The 24,987-nt window shown below is 36.9% G+C and overlaps 1 protein-coding gene across 7 annotated transcripts; it reads right to left on the bottom strand.

The window, feature by feature from the left end:
- Window positions 1-887: 887 nt before the first annotated feature.
- Window positions 888-22,804, bottom strand: LOC149813339 (U-box domain-containing protein 33-like). Of its 7 annotated transcripts, none has more exons than XM_089990889.1 (7): window positions 22,637-22,804; window positions 20,599-20,656; window positions 20,285-20,448; window positions 19,802-19,921; window positions 17,354-17,785; window positions 14,083-14,820; window positions 888-1,481 (listed from the first exon to the last, which is right to left on the bottom strand). In XM_089990889.1, the coding sequence occupies exons 3-7, from the start codon at window positions 20,387-20,389 to the stop codon at window positions 1,302-1,304; spliced, it is 1,575 nt and encodes a 524-aa protein (XP_089847015.1). In that variant the 5' UTR covers window positions 20,390-20,448; window positions 20,599-20,656; window positions 22,637-22,804; the 3' UTR covers window positions 888-1,301. The 7 variants fall into 7 exon arrangements, with proteins under 7 accessions (XP_089847015.1, XP_089847020.1, XP_089847016.1 ...); XM_089990894.1 differs by having other exon boundaries at window positions 17,354-17,798; window positions 22,637-22,799; XM_089990890.1 differs by having other exon boundaries at window positions 20,285-20,460; window positions 22,621-22,799.
- Between the last annotated feature and the right edge of the window lie 2,183 nt (window positions 22,805-24,987).

Below are 24,987 nucleotides of genomic sequence, written 5' to 3' on the forward strand. Positions count from 1 at the left end.
GAGACCCCGATCCAACAGATATATAGCACCTCAATCCATTCGCAAAATTGAACCAATATCCATTGAACAAGGTCAAATGTGTAGCAAGAGCACCATGCTCAACCATGTTATGGCACCACAAGGGCTGCACCTTGCCAATCACAAGTCGCGTCAAAAGCTTCTTGCCCTCCATGGGGCTGGTTCAGTACCGATGTGCATTGGACCTGACATAGGCCCAGATCCAGATTGGACACCAAGATGTCCTTTGTTGAATGCAGTGTAGACAGTTTAGATCCGGATTGGACTATCTTATTCTTCATTTTTCTGTCCCCTTACTGAGACCAATCTACGTCTCATATCTGTTAGGATCTGGATCCATGTTAAAAGTACTAAAAGTAGATCATGTTTTCCCTCCAAGCTGGAGAGTACTCCTGCAAGACCAAGCACAAAGCCCATCAAAACGTGCTAGGTAAGTTTAGACAAGATAGGCAGGATTTGGCCTGCAAATCGTTCGGATTTGATACATAGGCTACAAAATTTAGTGGCACATGTTTGCCTTTTGCCTTTAAGGCTACACTTTCATTTCAGAGGTAGCTATGCAAATTAGATATTATCGTGTCTGAGGAGGATATTCTAATACCAACATCATTTATTTGTGGCATAGACCTAAGCTGTTGTCTCAGAACAATAGAAAGTTATGGCAATTTAGCAAGGCTCAAGATCCTGCGCAGAACAATAGAAAGTCTTGCAGAAAAGGATATATATTCAAAACGCAATTACTAGATTTTTATATTCAAAACGCATGCTACCACTACCGAATAAAGATGGCACCTCAGAACGCAAGCAGCAGAACAAGCACAAGAGAATATCTTGCTCTAGTTCGCTGTTTATACACACCAGCATTTTGCTTTAATTCAAAGATGAATGCCATATACTCAGCTAAATATTTATAATAGAATATACATCATTTACAAAATCTGAAGGATACCCATCAAGCTTCTACTTACACATGTTAGCACTTTGCAGTCAACATTATAATAGCTTCAGTCGATGAAAATAAGGAGCAATCCTATGGTCGTTGGCCAACCACTTCAATTAAGGTCCACCTACTGAACTACCTGCAGAGAGTGCAGGATTGCACTGAAATGAACCCGACAGAGCCACAATGCAAGGGTGAAATTGAGCTTAGTTTAGATGCCCCAACTCTGTAGCACCATCACAGCACCGCTGGAGTGACAAAGCCAGTCAGTTCAAGGACCGCTTGAGCAAGGCAGCAAGCTGACTAGCGAACCATCATCCTAAACAAATTGAACTTAGAAATTTTATCCATCAAGCCAATCTTGGATGGCAGAACGGAGAGCTCGGTTTGGGGTAAGATTAAGATGACTGAGACTCAAATTGGTCATAGGCGATGTGCCATGGCCGCTATTAAACCATCCTAGGATTGCCTCAGCTTCATAGGTAAAGCCATCAGCTGCCACTTGTGGATCCTGCATAATTTCCTGAAATTTTAAGGGACAAAAAATAGCAATAAGTTAATTAGATCATCAAACAATACAAAGCATAGGGACTGTTAAGATTACTAAATGAGCATGAAGCTCATCAACCATGGACATAATTGCATTTAGAAATCTGAAAATCTAAGCAGCTAGGTTTATCATTTTGCGAGGCATATTTCTCCTGGGGTTGTCCAGATGTAGGTCTGTACTTTACAAATACAACAATTCAAATGATTGGTTATCCTAGGTACAAGAGCAGCATGCTTACACATTCAATTGTTACATAAATCATATCATAAAGATTCCATGTAATGGATCTGATTCTGTAAATTTTCACATATAATGAGATGGAAGTCACTGAATTGATGGATGATTATTTGTTGCTGAGGTTGATAATATTGACCATATGTTGGTCCTGTTGGTTTATTGATTAACATGAAACTTTTTGTTTATCCATCAGCAAATACAAGGAGAAGTAATCAGGTGGAGGCTGGGCTAGAAGATAACACCTCCAGCAGTGGATGGTAGCATGCCCAGGCTGGAGATTACCTCCACTCAACCTTCTTCAAAGATAAACTACTAAGAGATCTATTATATACCTAGTATTTAGCATGCATAAGCAAATGAAACAGCTGAAAAAACTGTTGAAATTGTACACGTACATATATGGTGTGTGAATATATATATATATATATATATATATATATATATATATATATATATATATATATATATATATTATTTTTTGTTTCTTTATTTTTTATTTTGTATTTTTTGTTTTTTGATTGGTCAACACATGGGTTGACTAGCCGTTGGACTAGCTCCAACAACTATGTGAGGAGCCCCTTGGCTTGTATAAATAGGGGAAAACCCGTCCTTGTACGGTATGCATTTTACATACTTTGTGAACATAATAAAATATTGTTTTTATACTTGCCTTCTCTTGTGTGAACCCTTTCTGACTTTTGTGGGTATGCCCATAGTGGCCCCTTTTGTGTTTGTCCATTTTGGCTTTTGGTGGACATCTTGTTTGTATTTGAAGGTTCTTGTTTCTTCACATGGTATCAGACCAAGGGTGTTCTTGCTCGTTGTTGGCTAGCATTCACATGTTTTATGTGCTTGTGTATCGCTCTTTGGATCTCTCTTTGAAGTTTGCTAGATTCTTTGCTTAGGTGCTCGTGAGAGACTTCTAAAAGGGTTTGTGATGTGGTGCTCATGTGTTTGTGCTCTATCTACCTTCTCTCCCTCTATCTCTCTCTCATCTCTTCCATCTCTCTATCTCTCACTCTCCTATCTTTGTAAAAATAGAAGACAAGGAAAGTGTCTTCATCATGCTCATTAAACTCAATGATACGAACTATATAATATGGTCTTCAATCATGAAACACCATATTTTGGGAAAGGGTTTGTGGGGATTAGCGTATGGATATGATCTGTAGCCTAAACTTGTCTTCACTAAGGTCGAGAACGAGAAATAAGTTGCTCTTTTGGGTGAAGAAAAAACCAAAGTTATATTCAATTATGGGAGAAAATGAAAAGAGTAGAGAATAGGATATGCAAAGATCATGTCATGACTTATTAATAGCATTGATCTCAAAAAATATTTGTCTTGCAAAATTTGAGCATACTAATAATGCATGGAATACTTAAAAAATATGTATTCGCTAAAAGATATTGTACATGTGTACAATTTGCAAGTCAAAAGTCATATCATGACCCAAGGTGATAGGAGCATTAGGGAGTACTACAATGAGTTATCCGAACTTTGACATTGATCGCCGGCAAAAACAAATAGCTATGGAGCACTTCTATCAATTCATAAATGGATTAAGGCCCGAATTTGAAACCGCCAAGTCAGCTCCCTTACATAGAGGAAAAATCCCCCCTATTGTTGACACAATTGAACAATTGAGTATGAAAGGAAATAGATTGAAGACTCAAGAATGATGAAGAATCTGTTTTTGTCGTATCTAGGCCGGGAACCTACACTCGCACATACAAACCACCTCATTGGAGATAAGGCAATGAATATGACAAAAAAAAGAAAAATTATGTCACTACTGCCATAAATCGGGACATATTAAACCTGTCTTAAGCTAAAAAAAAGAGAGGAAAAAAAAGTGGCTACGGTTGAATCGCCACAAGAGACTAAGGACGTAAACAACTCACAAGATTCATCTGTTGGAACCATGTCCTTGTCACAATTGGTAAAAGCTCTTCAACCTCACATACAAACCACCTCATTGGAGACAAGGCAATGAGTATGGCAAAAAAAGAAAAATTATGTTAAAGCTAAAAAGAAGGGAGGAAAAAAAAGCAGCTACAGTTGAATTGTTGAATTGCCCTAAGAGACTAAGGACGTAAACTCACAAGATTCAACTGTTGGAACCATATCCTTGTCACAATTGGTAGAATCTCTTCAACCTCTTCTTAGAGGGGCATCTGCTTCAATTGAAGGCCCGATCCCATCCTACTCTAACCCCGATAAGTTTCCTTGACTTCTTGATTCTAGCCCATCATTCTCATGACCCTAAATCTAGATATTCTATCTGAATATTGTACTAACTCAAGTGTGCCTACTGTTTTCATTGTCGATGGTCCATCTCTCAAAATCAAAGGAATAGAGAATCTTGAAAAAACCTTTCAAAACTTTAAAAAGATTTCAATTCCAAAAATTAGATATATTCCCAAATTGAATTTAAATCTCTTATCTATTTTACAAATATCATACCATGGTTATAATCAAAGTTGTATGTATTGTGTTGTATCATACGATACGATACAATACATATTGTTACTTTTAGGGTTTACAATACGATACACACTCGTATCTCGTATCGTGATACGAGTGTGTATCGTACGCTATACCACTTTATCATGTCATATTGTACAATACGTTACACCTTCAACGCACTTTGAAAAGGCCAAAATTTAAATTTTTTTTCATTTTGGGTTTTAAATACCTTTTGAGGGACAACTTTTTCATTTGCCTAGATGCTATTAGAAGTGCATTTCTACCGTTTTTTCACCAAAAGAAGTGGGTTAAGCTAAAAAAATACATTTCCACCATTTTTTCACTCAAGAAAATGGGTTAAGGTAAAAAGTCTTTATTATGAGTAAAATTACAAAGCTACTCTCCAAAAAATTTTGCCTATGGAGGCGCTGCCCCACTACAACCCCCGCCAACTTACCGAGTAGTTGGATCCGCAAAAATTAAAGATTTATATCACGGTAGAAATCAAGTTCCACACTCTAGCAAAGATAGCAATAGATGATCCGGTATGGCAATGGGGCACTCAAGTAATGAATGTAAACCAATTGAAAATCTAGTGCAACTATTGCCATAATATTTTTGTTTATGTAGTATGAAAGTACGAGTCTTGTGGCATGTTCTTAATTGCAAGATATTTAATATTTTGCATTGTTCCTGTGAGATAGTTGATGTTTGATGATGTCTTATGCAACAAATAGAGACATAAATGCTTCATATGCGATTTTATGGTTGTATTTTATGCAATTCATTATTATTTCATTGATATGATTTTTTAGAATTTTTACAAATTTTATTTTATTTTTCTTAATTTTTTTTGGATTTGTTTGAAATTTTTTATTAAAAAATTATGATACAATACAGTGTTACTATTGGCCTGACCGATACAGGTAACGATAAGCTACTTACAACCTTGGTTATAATATCTCCTTATCGAATGGTTGTTGGGTGCAAGTGTTACAAACCGGACCCATCCAGATCCATTCACAATGGCCTAGGATCAAGATCCGGCTAGGAGACCCAGTCTGACAAGGACTGGAGGACGCCCCTACCTTCTTAGACTCTTATTTCTTTTAGACACTTATTCCTTTTGGGACTCTTATTTCTTTTAGGACTTTTTTGTACACTCTATAAATAAGTGTTATTATTCTTGATTAATTATGAATGAAGTTATTAGATTGATTACTCTCTTCGTTCACCCTGTTCTTGAACCCTAGTCTTAGAGAGAGCGCCTTTTCTCTCTCTCCTCTTTCATGTCTTCCTCAACACCAGCCCACCTAGAGGGATCGAGATTCTCCCTTTGTCCTACTGTTGGCCCTATCTAATGCAGAGCCTAGCCAGATCAAGAATGGATTCCTCTCTTTCCCACCTTTTTCCTCCGCGAAAGCCTTTTCGAGGCCGAATTTGTAGAAATTGTCCCTCCATAAGGATCAGGTTCTAACAGAGCGAAGCTTTCCTACAAAACCAAGAACGACAATCACACATGAAATTTCCCATGCCCTTCCTGAATCCAATAAGGTGCACTCTGACATTGTTCTTTTGATTTATGTTGTAATTAATTAAATAAGCAACATATCTAAATTTTCCTTACGTGAGATCGTACTTGAATCTGGTCTCTGTGTTGGACACCCGTTCTCAGTAGCTCTCTAGGCACGTGGCTGATTTATCCCAACCTGCACCAAGGTCGGATTATTGGTTGGTGCTTGTTGATTTAATCAACGCCATTGGGAGGATCTGACCAACCCAAGCGTTTGGCTGAATGCAATAGTTGTACCATCGATCCTGCTTGGCATACAGGATCCCTACGCCTATGGGGTTGTATGCATTCGTAGTGCTTACGATTGGTCACGAGTGCCTAGTACACCCGTCTCTAGTCCGTAGCAACTCTGGAGGCCCCTGAGATAACGCAGGGCCAAGATATGGTTGGCGAACTTCGCACAGAGTTCTAGGCTCGCATCAATCAATGGACGAGATGATTAATAGGTGACAACAGACCTTCACTATCTCCTTGGAGTCGTTAAGTGACTTGTTATGGTGGTTGGGTTTGCTCTATATCACAATCAATAAGCCCTCTTTGGATTTTCATTGAAGAGTAAATGAACACACTCGAAAGGCCCTTGAGTTGCTAAAGCGTGGATCAATAATGAATTCAAGATTTTGCGGGAGGTTAGATGGGAACTTCAATGGGTGCAGATGTGCACTGGGTTTTTTCAAAAAACCGCAAAGCCGAAAATCCTAGAGGATGCTGGGTTGAATTTGACAACATTGTACGATGAGCTTGAGAGCAGACTCCAACACTGCCTCCAACCAGTGCCACCCAATGAGGTTGACCAATCAATCGATCAAACCGATCATGCAGAGGTAGGACAACCCACCTTTGGACCCACGCCGAGTGCAATTGGTGTGAGGTCATTCAGGGGTTGGACGAGGAGGATTTGACTGACAAAAAGGGGGTCAAACAGCTTGAAGCAAATGTCGATGCACATGCAACAAACCTGCCATGGATGAATGTGGAAACAAGACCTCAGCCAGCTGCTAACAACCCAGTTACTGACGGTGGACAGTGCACTCTAATTCCAAGTTCGGCAACCAAGGTAGCAAACGAACCACAGGAATTGAGGGTGTCTTGAAGCAATAATTTAGTTGCTTCTCACCATGCACAAGTGGTATTGATTGTTGCCTCGCTCTTGGAAAACTCATGCACTATCCTAGCTCGAACCAGCATAGCCCAAGCGCAACATGCCAAGAGTGGGTCTGACGCCAGTCACACTCTAGGACGCAATCACTTTTTGACCCCGGAGGTTACAAGGATCGATTGTTGCAGCATTTTCCAAAGAGTTCTTGCCTTGAAGACAAGGCCAGTTTGAGAAGAGGGGATTGTTAAGAACTGGACCCGTCCAAATCCATTCACAATGGCATGGGATCCAGATCCAGCCAGGAGACACAATTTGTCAAGGACTGGAGGACAACGCCCCCTCCCTTCTTTGACTCTCATTTCTTTTGGACTCTTATTCCTTTTGGGATTCTTATTTCTTTTGGATTCCGGGACTCATTTCTTTATGGCGCTTTGGTAAACTCTATAAATAAGTGTTATTATTCTTGATTAATTATGAATGAAGTTAGTAAGATTGATTCCTTTTTTCGTCCACCCTGTTCTTGAAACCATAGTCCTAGAGGAGATGCCTTTGCTCTCTCTCTCTCTCTCTCTCTCTCTCTCTCTCTCTCTCTCTCTCTTCCACGTCTTCCTCAGCAGCAGTCCATCCCTAAGAGTCGGATTCTAACAGCAGGATCGTCAGACCGGATAACTGATTGGGCAAGGTTATAGAGAATGAGGCCTCTACTACATGAACTTTTTAGAGATGCCCAAGAATACATTTTGTTGTAATGTCCAAAAAATTATAGAAGACTCGGACATCCAAATGTATCCAAAGTTTCATATTTTTCAAACTTGAAAAAAAAATATAAGATTGATAATTTTACTTGTGATGATTGTATTCTTTCAAGATGAAAAGATTACCATTTTATGAAAAAACTTTTGTTTCTACTCGACCAATTGATTAAGTTCATTCGGATGTTTGGGGCCTGACACCAATTATGTCAAAAGGTGAATATGCATATAATGTGATTTTTGTGGATGATTTTGTAAAAGTATCTTCAACAAAATACTATAATCAAGACTCAATGTTCTTGGTGGAAGACAAGCGCACATATGCACAATAAGAACGCTTGTGCACAAAAGCACAAATCAATCAATCTCACAAATGCACTAAAAAAATGAATAAAAGCTTTATTGAATACTTGGGCTTTGACCCAAAGCCATAGCCAAACACAAGGGGGAACACCCTAATAAATACACAATGAGAAGCTAGGGGGGGCTCCCAATATGATCGTTGGGACCCCTCCAACGGTTATAATTATAATCGTTGAAGGGCCCAACGATCATGTTGGGTGGGCCCCTCCATGTGCTAAAAGCCAAAAAAGAATAAAAGAAAAAAAGAAAGAAAAAGAAAACAAAAAGAAATAAATTACATACATATTCTCAAAAAAGAATGTGTAAAAAGATGAATATACCCTTACGACTAAAAAGAAATAAATATGTATTTTATATATATAATAGGTAGATACATATACATATATTATATATATGTATATGTATTACCTTATATATATATAATATATATTGGATTACCCCCCCACTCAAACTTAGGGCAGGATGACCGAAAGTTTGTCAAGGAGGAAATTGAACCGCGGAGCACACAGAGCTTTGGTGAAGAAATCTGCCAATTGATATTTTGAAGTTACATATGGAAGATTTATAACTCCTTTCAGATACGCTTCCAGAACACAGTGATAGTTCATCTCAATGTGTTTAGTCTGCTCATGAAAAGTATGATTTTTGGCAATGTATATTGCACTCTTATTATCACAGCATAGCTTGGTGGGCCCGTCTATTGTGATCCCCATGTCTTCTAATAGCTGATGAATTAATACAATTTCCATGGTAGTAGTTGTCATGGCACGATATTCAGCTTCGGTTGAAGATAAAGACACTTTTTGTTGCTTCTTGCATCTCCATGAGATCAACGAATCTCCTAAAAATACACAAAAAACAGTGGTGAAGTGACGATTATTTAGGTCACTGCGCTGGTCAGAGTCAGTATAAGCAATTAATTTTAATTCAAAAGAAGAGGATAAGAATACTCCCTTATTTAATGTACCCTTTATATATCTTACGACCTGCAGAATTGCACTCATGTGAACCGATGTTGGTGCATGTTGAAACTGACTTTCAGTATGAACTGCATGAGAAATATATGGTCTAGTAATACTCAGATACATCAATGATCCTACAAGTTGTCTGTAGGGGGTAGGATCAGAGAGAGAAATATCATCATCAATCTTCATTTTGGCTCCCATTATAGCAGAAGTTTCACAAACTTTATCATCCGTAATACCTTACATGTCAATAATCTCAGAGGCAAGCTTAGTTTGAGATAAAAAATACTCTCTATGAGAGCATGTTACTTTAATACCCAAAAAATAAGTTAGGAATCTCAAATCAGACATTTCAAATTTATCATTTAAAATTGATTTTATGCTTTTAACCTCTTTAGAATCGCTTTCGGTTATAAGCATATCATCCGCATATAAAAGCAGAATGATAATCCCTGTATTGGTTTTTCTAACAAATAAGGCGGTGTCAGTAAAACGGGATGAAAAACCATTTTCTAACATTACGGAGTTAAACCTATCATACCAATCCTTGGAAACTTGTTTTAAACCATAAAATGTTTTTCGAAGGCGAAGCACTTTCCCTTTGAGAGTCTTCATTCTTGGTGGAGCATCCATATATACCTCTTCATTTAGATTGTCATTTAGGAATGCGTTTTTAACATCCATTTGATAGATGTTTCACTTGTTGATGGAGGCAACGGTGATGAGACATCAAACAGTGACCATTCGGGTCATGTGAACAAAAGTTTCTTTATAGTCAATCTCATATTCTTGACTATATCCCTTTGCAACTAATCGAGCCTTATATGTCTCAAGAGATCCATCGCTCTTAGTTTTAACCTTAAATACCCATCTATACCCTATTGTTTTCTTACCCTTGGGAAGATTTTGAAATTCCCAAGTCTTGGCTTTTCTCAGAGCCCCGAGTTCATTCACCATAACTACTGTCCATTCCGAACATGTTTGTGCTTCCTCAAAATTTCTAGGTTCTATGTATGAGTGAATGGCACTAAAACAGGCTCTATATTTGGGTGAAAAAGAGTCATACGAAATAAACCTAGAGGGAGTTTTTTCTATATCTTTTAGTCCTTCGCAAGTTCTCCTCACTTTGAGGAACAGACCTACTGGTGTGATCATATCTTTCAAGAGCACTTTTGAAAGTGTTTTTATCTCTATGAACATAGGTGATGGGATCTCTAGATGATCCCTCATCGATATGTTGATGCGAAGGGGAGAGCAGAGGGGTGATAGTTTCGTCGATTTCATTATCACTTGAGTCATTTTGAGTTGACTCATCATCACTTGTATCATCATCTTTAGCTAACAATTCAAATAGAAAGGAAGAATCCACATTCTCATTATAAGTTTTAAGACTTTCGAAACCACTAAGATTTTCCAAAAAACTCACATTTCTAGATACATATAATTTGTCATTTCTAACATCACAACACCTAAAACCCTTTTGGGTTTCCGAATAACCAAGAAAGGCACAATGAATGGCCTTTGGAGAAAGCTTATCATTTTTATCCGTAAGGACAAAACATTTACAACCCAAAACCCTTAACCTGCTATAGTCAAGTTCCTTGTATAATTTTTCAAAAGGGAAAATTTTGTTCAAATTCTTTGATGGAAGTCTATTTATGAGATAGACCGAAGTAAGGGCTACCGCAGCCCAAAGGTTTTTCGGAATGTTTTGTGAAATAAGCAAAGTTCGATTTGTTTCAATAATGTGCCTATGCCTTCGTTCGGCTAATCCGTTTTGTTGAGAAGTTTTTGGGCAAGATTTTTTATGGAGAATACCACAGCTTTCAAGATAACTCTTGAAATCATTTGAGAGGTATTCTCCTTCGGAGTCAGATCTAAGAATTTTAAAGTTTTCATTGAATTGATTTAAAATCATCATATAAAAAGTTTTAAAAGTCGAAAAAACTTCATGTTTATGTTTGAGAAAATATATCCAACAATACCTAGTGTAATCATCAACAAAAATCACATTAGTTGAGAATCCTCCTTTAGACCTGGTGGTTGATGTTGCGAGAGGGAGGTTCTGTCGGCATCGATTTTGCCACTGCTGAGATCTGGGTGCAGTCGCGCTCCCATTGTCACTGCGAGAGGAGGCCGGCGTCGACGCCGCCGCCGCACGCAAAGGTGGAGAGGTCGAAGAGGAGGAGAGAGAGACGTCGGGAGAGGAGACAGAGAGTGTGGGAGGAAGAGAGAGTGGGAGGGGAAAGGGGTTCGGGAGAGCCCCTTATATAGGAGGGTGCCTCCCCCCCAACAAAAAAAAAGGAAGAAGGCGGTTACCTCCTCCTCCCCGGCGGTTGTGCATTCTCCCTCCCCCAGCCTTCTCTCTCGAAATGAACCCTAACACACGATTTATCGAGTAAGGGGGTTTGTTTTTGTTTTTGTTTTTGTTTTTGTTTTTGTTTTTGTTTTTGTTTTTGTTTTTGTTTTTTTTTGTTTGTTTTTTTACACTTACCTTGCGTACGCGAGGCGCGGCTTGGTTCCAGGTCCGAGACCCGGGATCCAGACGCGGTTTGGATCCGCAGCACCCATGCGGTGTCGATCCGCAGATTGGATCCAACTGCGGGTCCGCGTATGAACAGGTTATACATATATTATGTTTAATATTATTTTATTTTATTTTTTTACCCTTAGTTATTTTGCTTTCCAATAGATATATGTATATAAGTTATTATAAGTATATATATGGATCCTTTATGGATCCGAAATGCGGATCCCAGGCCCAAATTTAGAAAAATACCTATTATTTTCAGATAAATTTAAACAAAAAAATGCAAAAATTGAGGTTATTACAGAGGCATCATCTGGTATGTGCATCCCTGAAAGAAAAGCTCATCGCCAAAGAAAGGCACTTTATGGTTTGAAACAAGCACCAAAGGCTTGATACGGTAGATTTAGTAGAGTTATGCATGATATTGGTTTTAGATGCTACTTAACCGACACATATTTGTTTGTTAAGGAAAGATGCAGGAATTGTTATTCTACTCCTCTATGTGGACGATATGATTATCACTAGAGGAGACAAACATAGAGTTGAAAACATTAAAAGGATTCTTAAAACTAATTTTGAAATGACTTATTTGGCTTTCTTAAGATGCAATCTAGGTATTAATGTTTCTTATTTACCTAGAGAGTATCTATTGTCTCTATGCTTCTGATATTGTTTGCAAGTCAGGAATCATTGATGACAAGAGAGTTGACACTCCCAAAGTCACTAATGTCAAAATGAAAATTGATAATGAAGAGCCTCATGAAGATCCAACGCCTTATCGACAATTGATTGGAGCATTCTTCTATCTGTCAATCACAAGACCTGACATAGCTCATGTTCACACAGCTAGTCAATTCAAAATGCTCCTATATCTATTTGTATGGGGGCAGTTTTGTGAATCATTAAATATATTAAATCTTCAATTCATAGAGGCATTTTTATGTCTTCTTCGTCTGCTTTAGATTTAATTGATGGGGAGGTGATCCCGTCAATAGACACACAACCACGGGTTTTGTGTATTTTTAGGTGAATCTCTGATCTCGTGGAGGTGTAAGAAGTAATAGAAGGTCTTCATTTTATCAATGAAAGCTAAATATCGAGTCGTGGCCACTACTATGATGAAGGTGGTATGGCTAAGAAGGTTGATGACCGACATGGGAATTCAAATAAAAAGAACTTCAAAGATGTGTTATGACAATAAGAGTGCTATCTACATTGCCAACAATAATACATTTCATGATAGAACAAAGCACATTGAAATGAATTGTCAATATGTACGAGAGAAATATCTTTAAGGCATCATTGATCTGACCTATGTCACATCAAAGTACCAATTAGCAGACTTATTTATCAAACCACTCTCAGCTCCTAGATTTCACTTCTATAGCAAACTTTCGATAATTTTACTGTAAGTTTGAGTGTTAAAATTGTTTATGTACATATATGGTATATATATATATATATATATATATATATATATATATATATATATATATATATATGTGTGTGTATGTGTATTCATACCTATGTATGTATATGTATATACATATAATGTATATATGTATTGCATATATATTATTTTTTGTTTCTTTATTTTTTTTTTTCTGCTTTTTTATTGGTCGACACATGGGTTGACTAGCCGTTGGAGCTAGTCCAATAGCTAGAAATCTAAGTGTTGGACTAGCTCCAACGACTATGTGAGGAGCCTCTTGGCTTGTATAAATAGGGGGAAACCCCTCCTTGTATGGTATGCCTTTTGCATACTTTGTGAACATAATAAAATATTATTTTTTATATTTTCCTTCTCTTGTGTGAAGCCCTTTGTGGCTTTTGTGGGTGTACCCATACTGGCCCCTTTTGTGCTCGTCCATTTTGGCTTTTGGTGGACATCTTTTTCATACTTGAAGGTTCTTGTTTCTTCACAAAATCAAATATAATTTTGAAAAAAACTCTAGCATATATTCATGCAAGAAGAAAGAGTTGTGATAATGCCAATTTCAGAATGCATAGGAATTCAACTTTATACACCTTTGTCTAAGGGTTTGATAGGCCACAGTTAATATTTGTAATGGAAATAAGAACCATATGAGCTTTTACCCTTTTATTCCCCATGAGATTTCTGTTCTCATTAAGCCCATCTTTGGACATGCATTATCTTTGAACAGGTGCTGCGGCTGATGCCCAATTTCATACACCTTTGTGAAGTTTTTCAACATTATAGTTCCCACAATAGAAAAGCAATTGGAGTATCCAAGGAGGTTCAGAATATGGAAAGTGTTGGTTGTGTTTATACAATGTATCGTATTGCTCATGTATGAATAATAACTGCTGTTTCTAGCACCAATACTATAGCTGCAATAAAAATATCTGTCCATCAGGTGAGTGAGAACATCATAGCATAAAGCAGCATTGCACTAACCAACACCCCAGCCCCACCCCCCACCCCTCTCACCTTTTTCCTCTGCATTACCATGTCCATATGCAATGGAGAATAGATCAAAGTACTGTCATATGCAGCAGGGTCATATTATGAAGCAGATGTTGATTCTTACAAAATTTTTAATGGCAGAAAATGACTAGCCACTAACCTGATAAATAGGGCAGACAAAATATGATGGAGGCTGTCGAGGTTCTGCTTCCACTGTTGAAGAATGAACTGAGGTCGCTGATGACGCGCTTAATGATTTTAAGACCATCCACACATGAGATTCTAGGTCTGGTCGGCAATTCCTTTTTCCTTTACAGCACTCCAACCCCAAATTTGCTAGTTGCACAACCTGATCATGGGGCCAATCCCCAGCCATTGGATCAATAACCTCTTTCAATCTTTCAGTGGAAACTGCCCTTTGGACCTCCTCCACAAGTTGCAATGTCGATCTTCCAGTAAGCAACCTAAGGATTATTACTCCAAGTGAATAAACATCTACCTGCTTCGTCAACTTGCCCTCATCAAAGAATTCTGGGTCCATGTAAGCACGCAAACCACTTGGATCGGTGTTCACATAAATCGAATAGTGATCATGGAAAAAGTGACTGATACCAAAATTGATGATCTTTGCATTTAAATGTCCATCGAGGAGGACATTAGTGGGTTTCAGATTGCCATGGATTATACCTTTTGAATGGATGAATACAAGGGCAGAGCAGATCTCTATGGCTATCTGTACTCTAGATTGCCATTTCAATGGTCTTATCCCATCCTTTGAGAGCAAACGGTCTTCAAGACTACCATTTAAGAGGTATTCATACACCAAGGCATGAGGCCATAGGCATATTCCTATTGGGGTGGCAAGGTTTGGGTGTCTTACCTTGAGCAGATTAATTAGCTGCAACAAGGAAAGGCATTAACTTTTAACTTAATAATAGAGAAAGAAATGATGGAAATAATGTTGACAAGTAACTTGAAAACATTTTTTAAATGTTTAATAAGTAGGCTAATAAAATGCACTTACAACATTTACAAAATCCAAAGATAATGAATGAGCAACAGATAAATGTGCACATGGCTAATAGCATAAACAAGGTTTTTTAAGGTGTGAGGTGCAAGGAGGCGTAAGCCTCTGTGTCTCAAGGCATAAACTAAATGATATTGGAAAATGTGTTGATTTCAGGATTTGATTTGATTCACCTATGGGTATTATCATGTGAATGCAAACCTCTTAACTGAATCCTAAACCAATTACTAATCAGATCACTATATGAGATCCAATTTAATTGGATATTATATCCAAATCCAAACTGTTGATATTCTTCTATGCAAATCTAGTTCATTGGACCTATGTTGACTAAGTTAAAATCCCTCTGAATAATTAACAAAAATAAACAATTAATAGTTTAGTCAAGATGCGCCAAGCTCAAACAAACTGGTTGGGCAGTGCAGACTTATTAAATCAACTTTCCTCGAGTGCACTAATAGGCATTACATGAAAAAGAAAAGAGAAATTGTAATCATTTTTGCAGAAAATTATGCGGAAATAACAGTAGATTATGTTCATTGGAATTTTTACTTTCTTTTTGGGTTAAAACTAATTCTATTTTTATTATTTCTTTTTTAAATAATGTGAAGTGAGATGATTTGACCCTTTATGGACTTGTTAATTGTCATAGATATTAACAGCAATCTTACACCACGGTGCTTTATAATGTTATACATGGGGCTAATTGAAAGGCTATAGAGGCCCAAATTTCTTATAGAGGTTTAGGCATCTTTGGAAAAGAGGCATGGGCTATTTACCTAAGAAAGAGGCCCAAGCCTTCAAGGCTACTTATACCTAAAGGCATAAAGGATGCATGTCTTTAACGCCTCTAGGAACATCCTTTAAACCATGAGTGCATGCAAACAATAAAAGACCATTTGGGTAAACTTTGAAAAGTTATAATCTTAATCCTGTTGATACACAAAATCAGAACATCAAGAACCCAATAAATCTCTGAATTTGGACTATATTCCCATTAATTTTAAACATTTTCCACCAACAGATCAGTTCAGAAATTTAAAATTCTAAGAACTCAGAATCAGGAAAGTAGTCAAGAAGAAAAAGGTCCACATTCAGCATGTTAATTCTTCTCAATCATTTACTGAATCATTTAATAGCTTTCTTTAGAGATTGAAAGAACTTTTGAGTTATATAGTCCATTCACTAGCAAGCTGACATTTGGATTTCATAAGGATGTTATCAAAGTTTTCAGAATTATCCACAACCAAAAACATCTTCCCCACAATGTATTTCGATCATGTTTTATGCCATGACATATTGCAGGCAATTGCTTCCCCATCAACTCCACCAAATGTGCAAAAATAACAGATGTCTAACAAGATGCCTGCTGTTTGGTAGACAGCTACAACACATGGATATAGATAACCACAGCAATTTTACAAAAAAGCACACACATACAACAAAGTTTCAAAAATGCCACCACCTTATGGGAAGTTTGGTCATTCTATGCTTAGGAAGCATTTAACACTTAGAGTAAAGCTTTTACATCTACATATATACACATATACATACATACATATGTGTGTGTTATTGATATCCAAAACCTTTAGCAGACATCATCACATTCACCACATTTTCTCCCCCGATCTGATTAGACTACCATGGTAAATTCACATAGTAGTTGTCGCTATCAAGAACATTTCAGTAAATTTTAAGAGAGAATACTTAAAGATGTCTTGCATTTCCATATTTCTATAATACGATAACTAAATGTGCATATTGCTCCTTAAAATTTACTTAAGTACCCTAGTCCTGAGAATGAATTTAGGAGTAAACTTGTTGACATCCACAAAAGGACGTGAAGTGATAAAACTGTCAACATCTATAACAGGTTGTGGATGTTAAACATCGCTCATGGCCTTAGCAAGTGCATCATATCATAAGGCTGTGGAAGTTGCAACACCCATGGCCTTTTGTAGATTTTAACAAGTTCACCAAACCATTTTGCCCCTAACAATTGAGACATGTCATGATGATATCATGTATTAATTGATACCATCAAAGGAATCCTAACAAATTTATGAAAAGAGCACAGTGAAACATGTCTTGTCTTCTGAAATGTGCTTGTTAACATCCATGGTCTTTCATAGATGTTAACAAGTTTTACCATATGTTTATATCCTCAAAAAGTTTAGGAATTTCATGGTGGTTTCACACAGTAAGTGTTACCAACAAGGGTATTTAATAAATCCATGAAGGAAGCACATTAAAAGATGTCTTACATAAAGTTTCTGTAGTGCATGTGTCTTTTCCTCTTTATAAAATTAAATTTTTAAACTAATTAGACATTGTGCACATGTACTGTGTCCTATTTTTAGAACTCGACCTGAGAATTTTCAGCTTTAGTGAAAAACCATATTACCTCATGCTGAAACTTTGATCCCTGCAGAAACTCTGATTTAAGCACCTTGATGGCAACCATTTTAGAATTGATCCATCCCTTATATACAGTACCCAATCCTCCATTTCCAATTCTCAAACCTCGGCTGAAATTGCTCGTTGCCTCCATCAATTCAGTGCGTGTGAGCATAGTGAAACTCTGTGGTTCATTTTCCACTTCCAAATTAGTCTCCAAACCTATGCCAGAAGCTTCTGCCTCATATTGGTTTCTTAACATCTCATCTAAGATGCCATTTAAGTTGACAATTTCAGTCTCAAGTGATGATATCTTATTCAATGCTTCTTGTAATTCATCTTTCAGTTTACTCATGTCCAACCTTTCTTTCACAAGAGATGCCGCTGCCTCACTCCTTGTTTTTTGTTCTTCAGTAAGCAGAACTTCAGCCATCCTTGCCTGTCCAAGACACCTTTACAAAATATCAACATGGAAACTGCAGATAAACTCAAAAAGAATGACTAAGGTCTGACTTGGCAATCATATAACATGACATGCACCATCTTCACTTCAAGGTTCAAGTATGTGCATGTGCATGTGCATGTGCATGTGCATGTGCATGTGCATCACCAATATGAGTCCCTGATAATATAACTGGCTCTTGGGAAAATCTTGGTTTTTCCAAATTATGAAAATATATAACATCTCACCATTTTACAATAGCTGAATATCTCAGTATTTGGATACTATCACACATGCACACACACTCTCATATGCACTCATTTTAAAGGCCACTATTTTAATGGTCAAAAATAATATATTACCACAACTAAACTCCATTGACCTAATGGTCAAAAGATATAGAGTTCCCTTTTTCTGGTAAAGTGACAAGATACTGCTTTATTAGCTACGCAAATGCCAACATAAGGACCTTTCAAGTCAATTTTCTGTCCTTATCTTCACTAATCGATAAATATTTCTGTATAACCCCTTATCAGAAAAAAACTCTGTATAACCCCATAAAAACCAGCTATAACGTAAAAAACAATAGGATGATCTCACCTTATTCAGCTATAAAGTGTGCTCGAAACAAATGGCAGAATGCAAACATTTAAACCAAGGTTGATCGCATCGTAACCCGTATTGGTCGGGCCCAAAATAAGATGTGTGTCATGTCATGTAGTGACGTAAAAAAACATACATTTTGAAAAATTTATTAAAAAATTCTAAAAAATAAAAAAATAGCAAAAAATCTAAAACAACATAACACATGAAACAATGATGAAATGCACAAAATGCAACCATAAAATCGGTTTTCACTCATTACTAGAGTGCCCCATTGCCATGCCAGATCATTTGAATCTTCACCAAAAAAAACTCAAGAAAAAACAAAGAATAGGGTTTTTTTACCTTAACCCACTTCCTTGAGTGGAAAAATTGTGGAAATGCACTCTTAATTGACGTAATCGCAAAAGCTCTCTCCCTTGCATACGGATCGGCCCCCAAATCGCTCTCACGGCTCCTAAGGTGCGTGGATACCTCTCTAATGGCTTCTACACAAATGAGGAATCGGTCCTCAAAAGGTCTTTAAAACCCAAAAAGAAAAAAATATGATTCGGGTCATTTAAAGTGTGTCGAATGTGTATCGTGTGATACACCTAGTATCGTACGTATCGCAATATGAATGTGTATCATATCGTTTTTCTAAAAAGTAAGCATAGCATACGATAGGGACAACATTGATTCACACATTTGAATAAGCAATTTGTACTTTTAGTCAATTTCTTGTAAATTCAAAAATATGCAAATTAAAACATAGTTATCCTTCATTATGTAGTGAAATTATCAAGAATCATGCATTTTTACTATTACCAACTTTTAACATGCTTCAGAAATGCCTTCTAAAGAAGAGAAAATGTGCCAGAGAAAAATGGAAACGGAAGCAACTCAAGATGTTGATAATGACGATAATGACTTACCTCTGTCCATATGTTAAAGAGGCAAATGGCCAAGAAAAGATTATTCTTCAAGGTCCACTGAATTAGTATCACTTGCCGTACAGGTGATTAAGGGTTTGACTAGTAAACAAGTGGAAAAAGAGAGAGGTTTTGAACCTATAACAATGACAGATTGTGGAACCATTTTCACTTTACATTTACCAACTAGTTATTTGATTACTTGGTATAACATTCATGAGTGTGACTACTCTCATTTTTAGTTCCAATGTATTATCATGCATAAATCTATATGTGCTCAAAGTTTACTGTTTTATCATAGTATCGATTTTATTAAATGTAGGACATAAAAGCACTCCAAATTATGTAGAGAGTTTCATTGATATCACTACATTTTATGCCTTTTTATTTTAAGTTTTTTTATACTTTTTCTTCTTTTTGTTTTTATTGTTACAATTTTCCTACTCTGGTTGTCATAAAGAAACTAGTTCTTTTTGTACAAGAAACTAGGTAAGCTTACCCTGTGTTCAGCCTCATGTGCATCTTGTTCAGCTTTTTGACGCCTCAACATTTCTTCATACCCCACTTCTTTGGCTTGCCGGAGTTTATCATGCAACTCCTCGATTTCTTTAAAGTTTTTCTGTAATAATTCAATAGCAAAGAATGACCAATGAGATCTTCATGAGGCAGAGGAGCGTACTTCCCTAGTAAAAATTTGCTCTCCAAGATTCTTGGTTACAAGTCAAACTTGTTTGTATCTTTGTTGTGAGATTGGACCATCAAATCACGGACATCAGATGAAACTCAAGTCCCAACAGAAACACAGGTTAGCAGTTAGCAATTAAAAAACTCTGACTAGTCAAATTAACTCATCCAAGGTATGTTAGACCAGTCCACCAATCATCACTCAGCATAATATGTTGGGATATAGCTCCTGTAGTCATGCTGAAACACAAGGGTGTTTTTCTTTTGGTCACTAAACATGAAAGCATGAAATACTTACTTCATGCTGGGCCTTGAGGGCATCTTGTGCTGCTTTGCGATGCCTATGCAATATTTGAAACCCCTCTTCCATGGTTTGTTGGACAAAATCATGCAACTCATCCATTTTTATAACTTCACTGCAGAAAGAAGTTCTTGGAAGCAGGCTTCTCTAATAGAAATTCACTGTCAAGAAAGCTCCATTAGGGATAAGAGAAAAATCAAAATCCACCTTAGTTCAGCATGCAGTGCAATAAGAAAACAAGTTATTTGTTTTTCTTTCCTTAATGTAGTTATTTTGGTTCTCAAATGGATCCTGTTTTACATTTTTTGTACCTCAGTTCTGTATTATGTCAAAACCAGTCATGCAAGTCTTTGTTTCTTCCTGGTTATTCTGCACAAATTCAATAGCCAACAATAGCAATCAGAATCTCCACTAGAGGCCTCAGGAGCTAATTGGAAAAACTTACATTATTCACTTTCCTACAAAACCTGAAAAACAGTTTCCCAAAATTAGCCTTGTGTTGTTAGTTTAGACACGCACTCGCATGAACACACGCACGCACGCATGCACACTTTTTTAGCCTTTGCATTCAGTAAGGATAAAAGAAATAACTGCATAAACTTTGCAACAGTGAAAGTTGTTACTAAATGTTTGTACAGTAAATCAACCAGCCTCCAATCATTTGGCCCAACTCCTTTTCACAAACTTTATGATATGAAGAAACTTAGACATAGCCAACCAATGATCATAAAACTTCTAGATTTCAATCAAATGCATATTAATTAGATTTATTTATTTTTTATCCTTTTTCCTAGTAAATATTTGTATAAGAAAAGTATATCTTGATGTCTATAGCTAAAGTGACATTGATCATTCAACTTAATCTTCCCTCAAGAGAAAAGAAAAAAAAGGTATGTTGAGGCACCTCAATGAAAGGAATACATCTCACCAACATTATTAGAATTTAGAAGGTACACTACGCCAGAGTATATTTTCAATAAAAACCAAGGATAACTATCCAGATGGTAAGAATTGAAATTTACATATACTGCTACAACGACCGTATATATCTTCAGTGTCAAACAAATTTAAGGTTTCCCACTGCCATTCTCCATGGTTGACAAATTCGATCATGGAATGTTCAAGCTTGCCAGAATTGGACGAATCCAGTAAGTTAATGTTTTCCTTCATATACATAATAATACAGACGTCCGGCATACAAACGGTCACATATATCACTCTCACATTAAAATTGGCAAGGATTTCTCTCAAGGGCATTTAAATTAATTTTGTATTTCTCAGGAAAATCTCAGGAATTTTACATAAAAAGTGAAAACTAAAAAGAAAATTAATGATATCTATATATATAATGTATGTGTGTGTGTTGGAAACTTTAAATAGAATTTTATATAATAAAACTAAAGACTGGGAACCACGATAAAACACAAAACTAGATAAGATGCAATTGTTTCAGAACCATAATTAAGTAAATTTACAAGTCTAAAAGTAAAGTCTAAGGTCATATCAGAAAGTAAGCATTACAATATAATTGCATACTGCAAGTCTGCAACCATGACCACATGACCGAATTATGTACTTCTCTGTAATGCCCACCAAAAACAACAACCAAAACAAAAGAAGAAATGCCAGCATCTTCAACTACACAATCAAACCAACTCCGCAAGGGAAGATTTTCCTACAAGCATAATACATGCATGACCAATTTGCCAGTACCATTTGTTGCAGCATTGCGGAACATATCCTATCACCCTTCCCTTTGTATTGGTCTCTTTTCCTTCTCCATGATTGTAGCAACACCTTATCTTCTGCCAGCGCTCCATCCATGAATCATTTCAATCATGTCAAATAAATACCACCGAATCTTATGACTTCATACTATGTGGTCTCGCATCATCTACTCCCAACAATCACCATAACTAAAAATTTTATAAAAGAATAGATATGCCAGAAAATAGATTCATGTACATCAACCATCCAAGAAACACCACAAAAAATAAAAGAGAGACATCGTTGCATAGTAAGTAAAACAAAAGGGCCGCATAAACAGAGTTCTGTATTCCTCTATACCGAGAGCTTTCCTCCATTTTAGCTCTGAAAATCTACCCACCCATAAACTTTTGTGTCACACACCGACATAAAAAGAGAAAAAAACGAGACCCATCAAGTATCGACAAATTGTATGGAAGCACCCATCAAAATCTAAGAGACCAACAAGGGAAGATAGAAAAACCTCCTAAAAGGGCAGGAGAACTTTATCCGTATCTTACGTCTTCTGAATCGAAGAAGAGCGAACCAATCAAGCACACAACAACACAAACAAAGTTACCACTTACTCTGATTGGTGTTCACCTTCTTCTGTCTTATGAATCACAAGGCGATTACTTCAGAGGGATGAGCACGGTGTGATAAGAAAGACAAGGATAGGACCAGGTCTTACCAACCATCGATCAACATGAAAAAAGGAACTCGAACAGCCAACAAACTAATGATCGTATGACCTCTCTCTCTCTCTTTCTCTCTCTCTCTCTCTCTCTCTCTCTCTCTCTATATATATATATATATATATATATATATATATTACTTTGTTTCTTGGCATTCACGGAAGGAAATGAAAAGTTCATTTTCGTCGAGTTTCGCTGCATGCGTTAATTAAAGATGTAATTTCCAATTACCCCAAGTACTGTTTCATACGCTACGGAGAAAGGGAAATTTCATTTAGGGGCAAACTTTTTGTTCTTAATTTCGGAAATTGATCGCATGTTTCTGAATTTCTTGGTATATATAGTTGACAGGTTTCTTGGAAACTGATAAACTGAGGCTTCACCTTACGTTTCTGAATTTCGTGACATGGTCACGTTTGGAAGAGGGAAAATGATAGAAAAAATACAAGTTGGAAAGAAAAATGTTCATCTGTTCCAAACAAGAAAAAAAGAAAACTTTGACATGAATTTTTTTTTTTAAACGCACTGATTTTTAAATGAAATTTTTCTTCTAACTCTGAGATAGAAAATATTTTCCTGTCAAAATTTGCCATCCCCATGGTGCTGCCTCCTCTGCCCTGTGAATGTTTCACTCCATTCTTGTGAACATCGCCGAGGATGTCACCCTTTTATATTTTATTTTTTCATGTCATACAAACAAAAGAAAATTTTCCATCGAGGAAAGTTCTTATATATATAATTTTCTTATGAAATTTTTTCTCGCTTTCAAGTATTTGACAGTTTTCAGAAAACCTAAAGCCGCTATCAACAAATTGAAAAAAATAATAATTTTAGAATTACGAGCAAGGCTGGCCCCTAAACAGATTTTTTTTCCCATGGATGATGCTTTCAAGAATTAACCCATGTGGCCGGTCTACATGGAACGTGGCTAATGCTTAAACAAATGTTTTCAGTATCGGTATCGGCCCTGAATGTTGAGCTGCCGATTCAGATGTATTCGACCGACCATACCGATACTCAGCTGAATCGTTCTGTATCGACTCAAAAATAATAAAAAACTATTACCTGTCAATCATAACATGACATGTGTTAAAATCATTAAAATAATTTAAAAATAATATAAAAAATTTGTATCGAAATTCTGCCGATACGATACGCACTGATACGGACAACATTAGCTTAAACACGACCTCACTTATGGAGCTCACCCATGTAAATAGATCGGATTTGATTTTTTTTTAAGATGAGGAACCTTCTCCAAGAACTGGGTCACTTAATGGGCTCACCATTTTTGCAAGTCCAAACCAACTCCGCAGCCCTTACTGAGCCCACCTGTTAAAGGCACCCGCACCGATGGGAATGGAATGTAGGACAAAGGGGTGGATTTGAACGAGGTATTATTAAATCTAACATACCCGATATGGTTTGTTTGAATTAGGAGTTCTGATTTTGATTCGAAAAGGTGTTACTGAGTAACTGAGCCAAGATCTTATTAGTTTAAATAGATCATGATCAACTATTGTTTTACATGTAATCAGATTGGGAAGTTATTCTGATCTGGATGTAGATTCATATTCGGGTGTAAAACTTTAAAACTGAATCCGACTCGTTTAGTTAACCGGATCGAAGGTGCTTTATTGAATCCAACTAAACAATAGTTGGTTGGTTGAATATCCAAACCTACCTCATTCACATCTTTAATTAGAGTGTCACAGTTGGAGTAGTGGGGTCCCACCAGGCAGTGACGTAGCTAGGATTCATGTGTGGAAGGGGGGGGGCTCGGGGGCAGCACCCAAAAAAAAAAATAGATAAAATAAAAAATGGCTACAATTATTAATAAAAATCTATTTCATATGGACAAATCAAACTATTTGCTGCAGTCAGGGCTGGGCTAAAAAAATGGATATAAATCTATTTCATATGGAATCAGGGCTCGGCTAGGACTGGGCTTTAAAAAAAAAAATTAACTGTTTCGGGAGGCAGGACTGGGCTGTATCTGCCACCAGGGATGCACAACTAACTGAGCTAGCTGAAGCTTCGCTCGGCCTGGCTCATCCCGTAAATGAGTTGAGCTTTAACTAAGCTCTGAGGCTCGGCCGAGCAAATGAGTTGAGCTTGATCGGCCTATCGAGCTTGAGAAGGCTAGCCTTGTATTTATATTTTATATAATATAAAATATAAAATATACACTAATTATAAAAATATCATCCCACCCCCAACCTGGAACTGGAGGAGGGAACTTGGTGGTGGAGGGTGGTT

This window comes from Nuphar pumila, chromosome 16 (assembly GCF_984573655.1).
Source record: "Nuphar pumila chromosome 16, dmNupPumi1.hap1.1, whole genome shotgun sequence".
Lineage (NCBI taxonomy): Eukaryota > Viridiplantae > Streptophyta > Magnoliopsida > Nymphaeales > Nymphaeaceae > Nuphar > Nuphar pumila.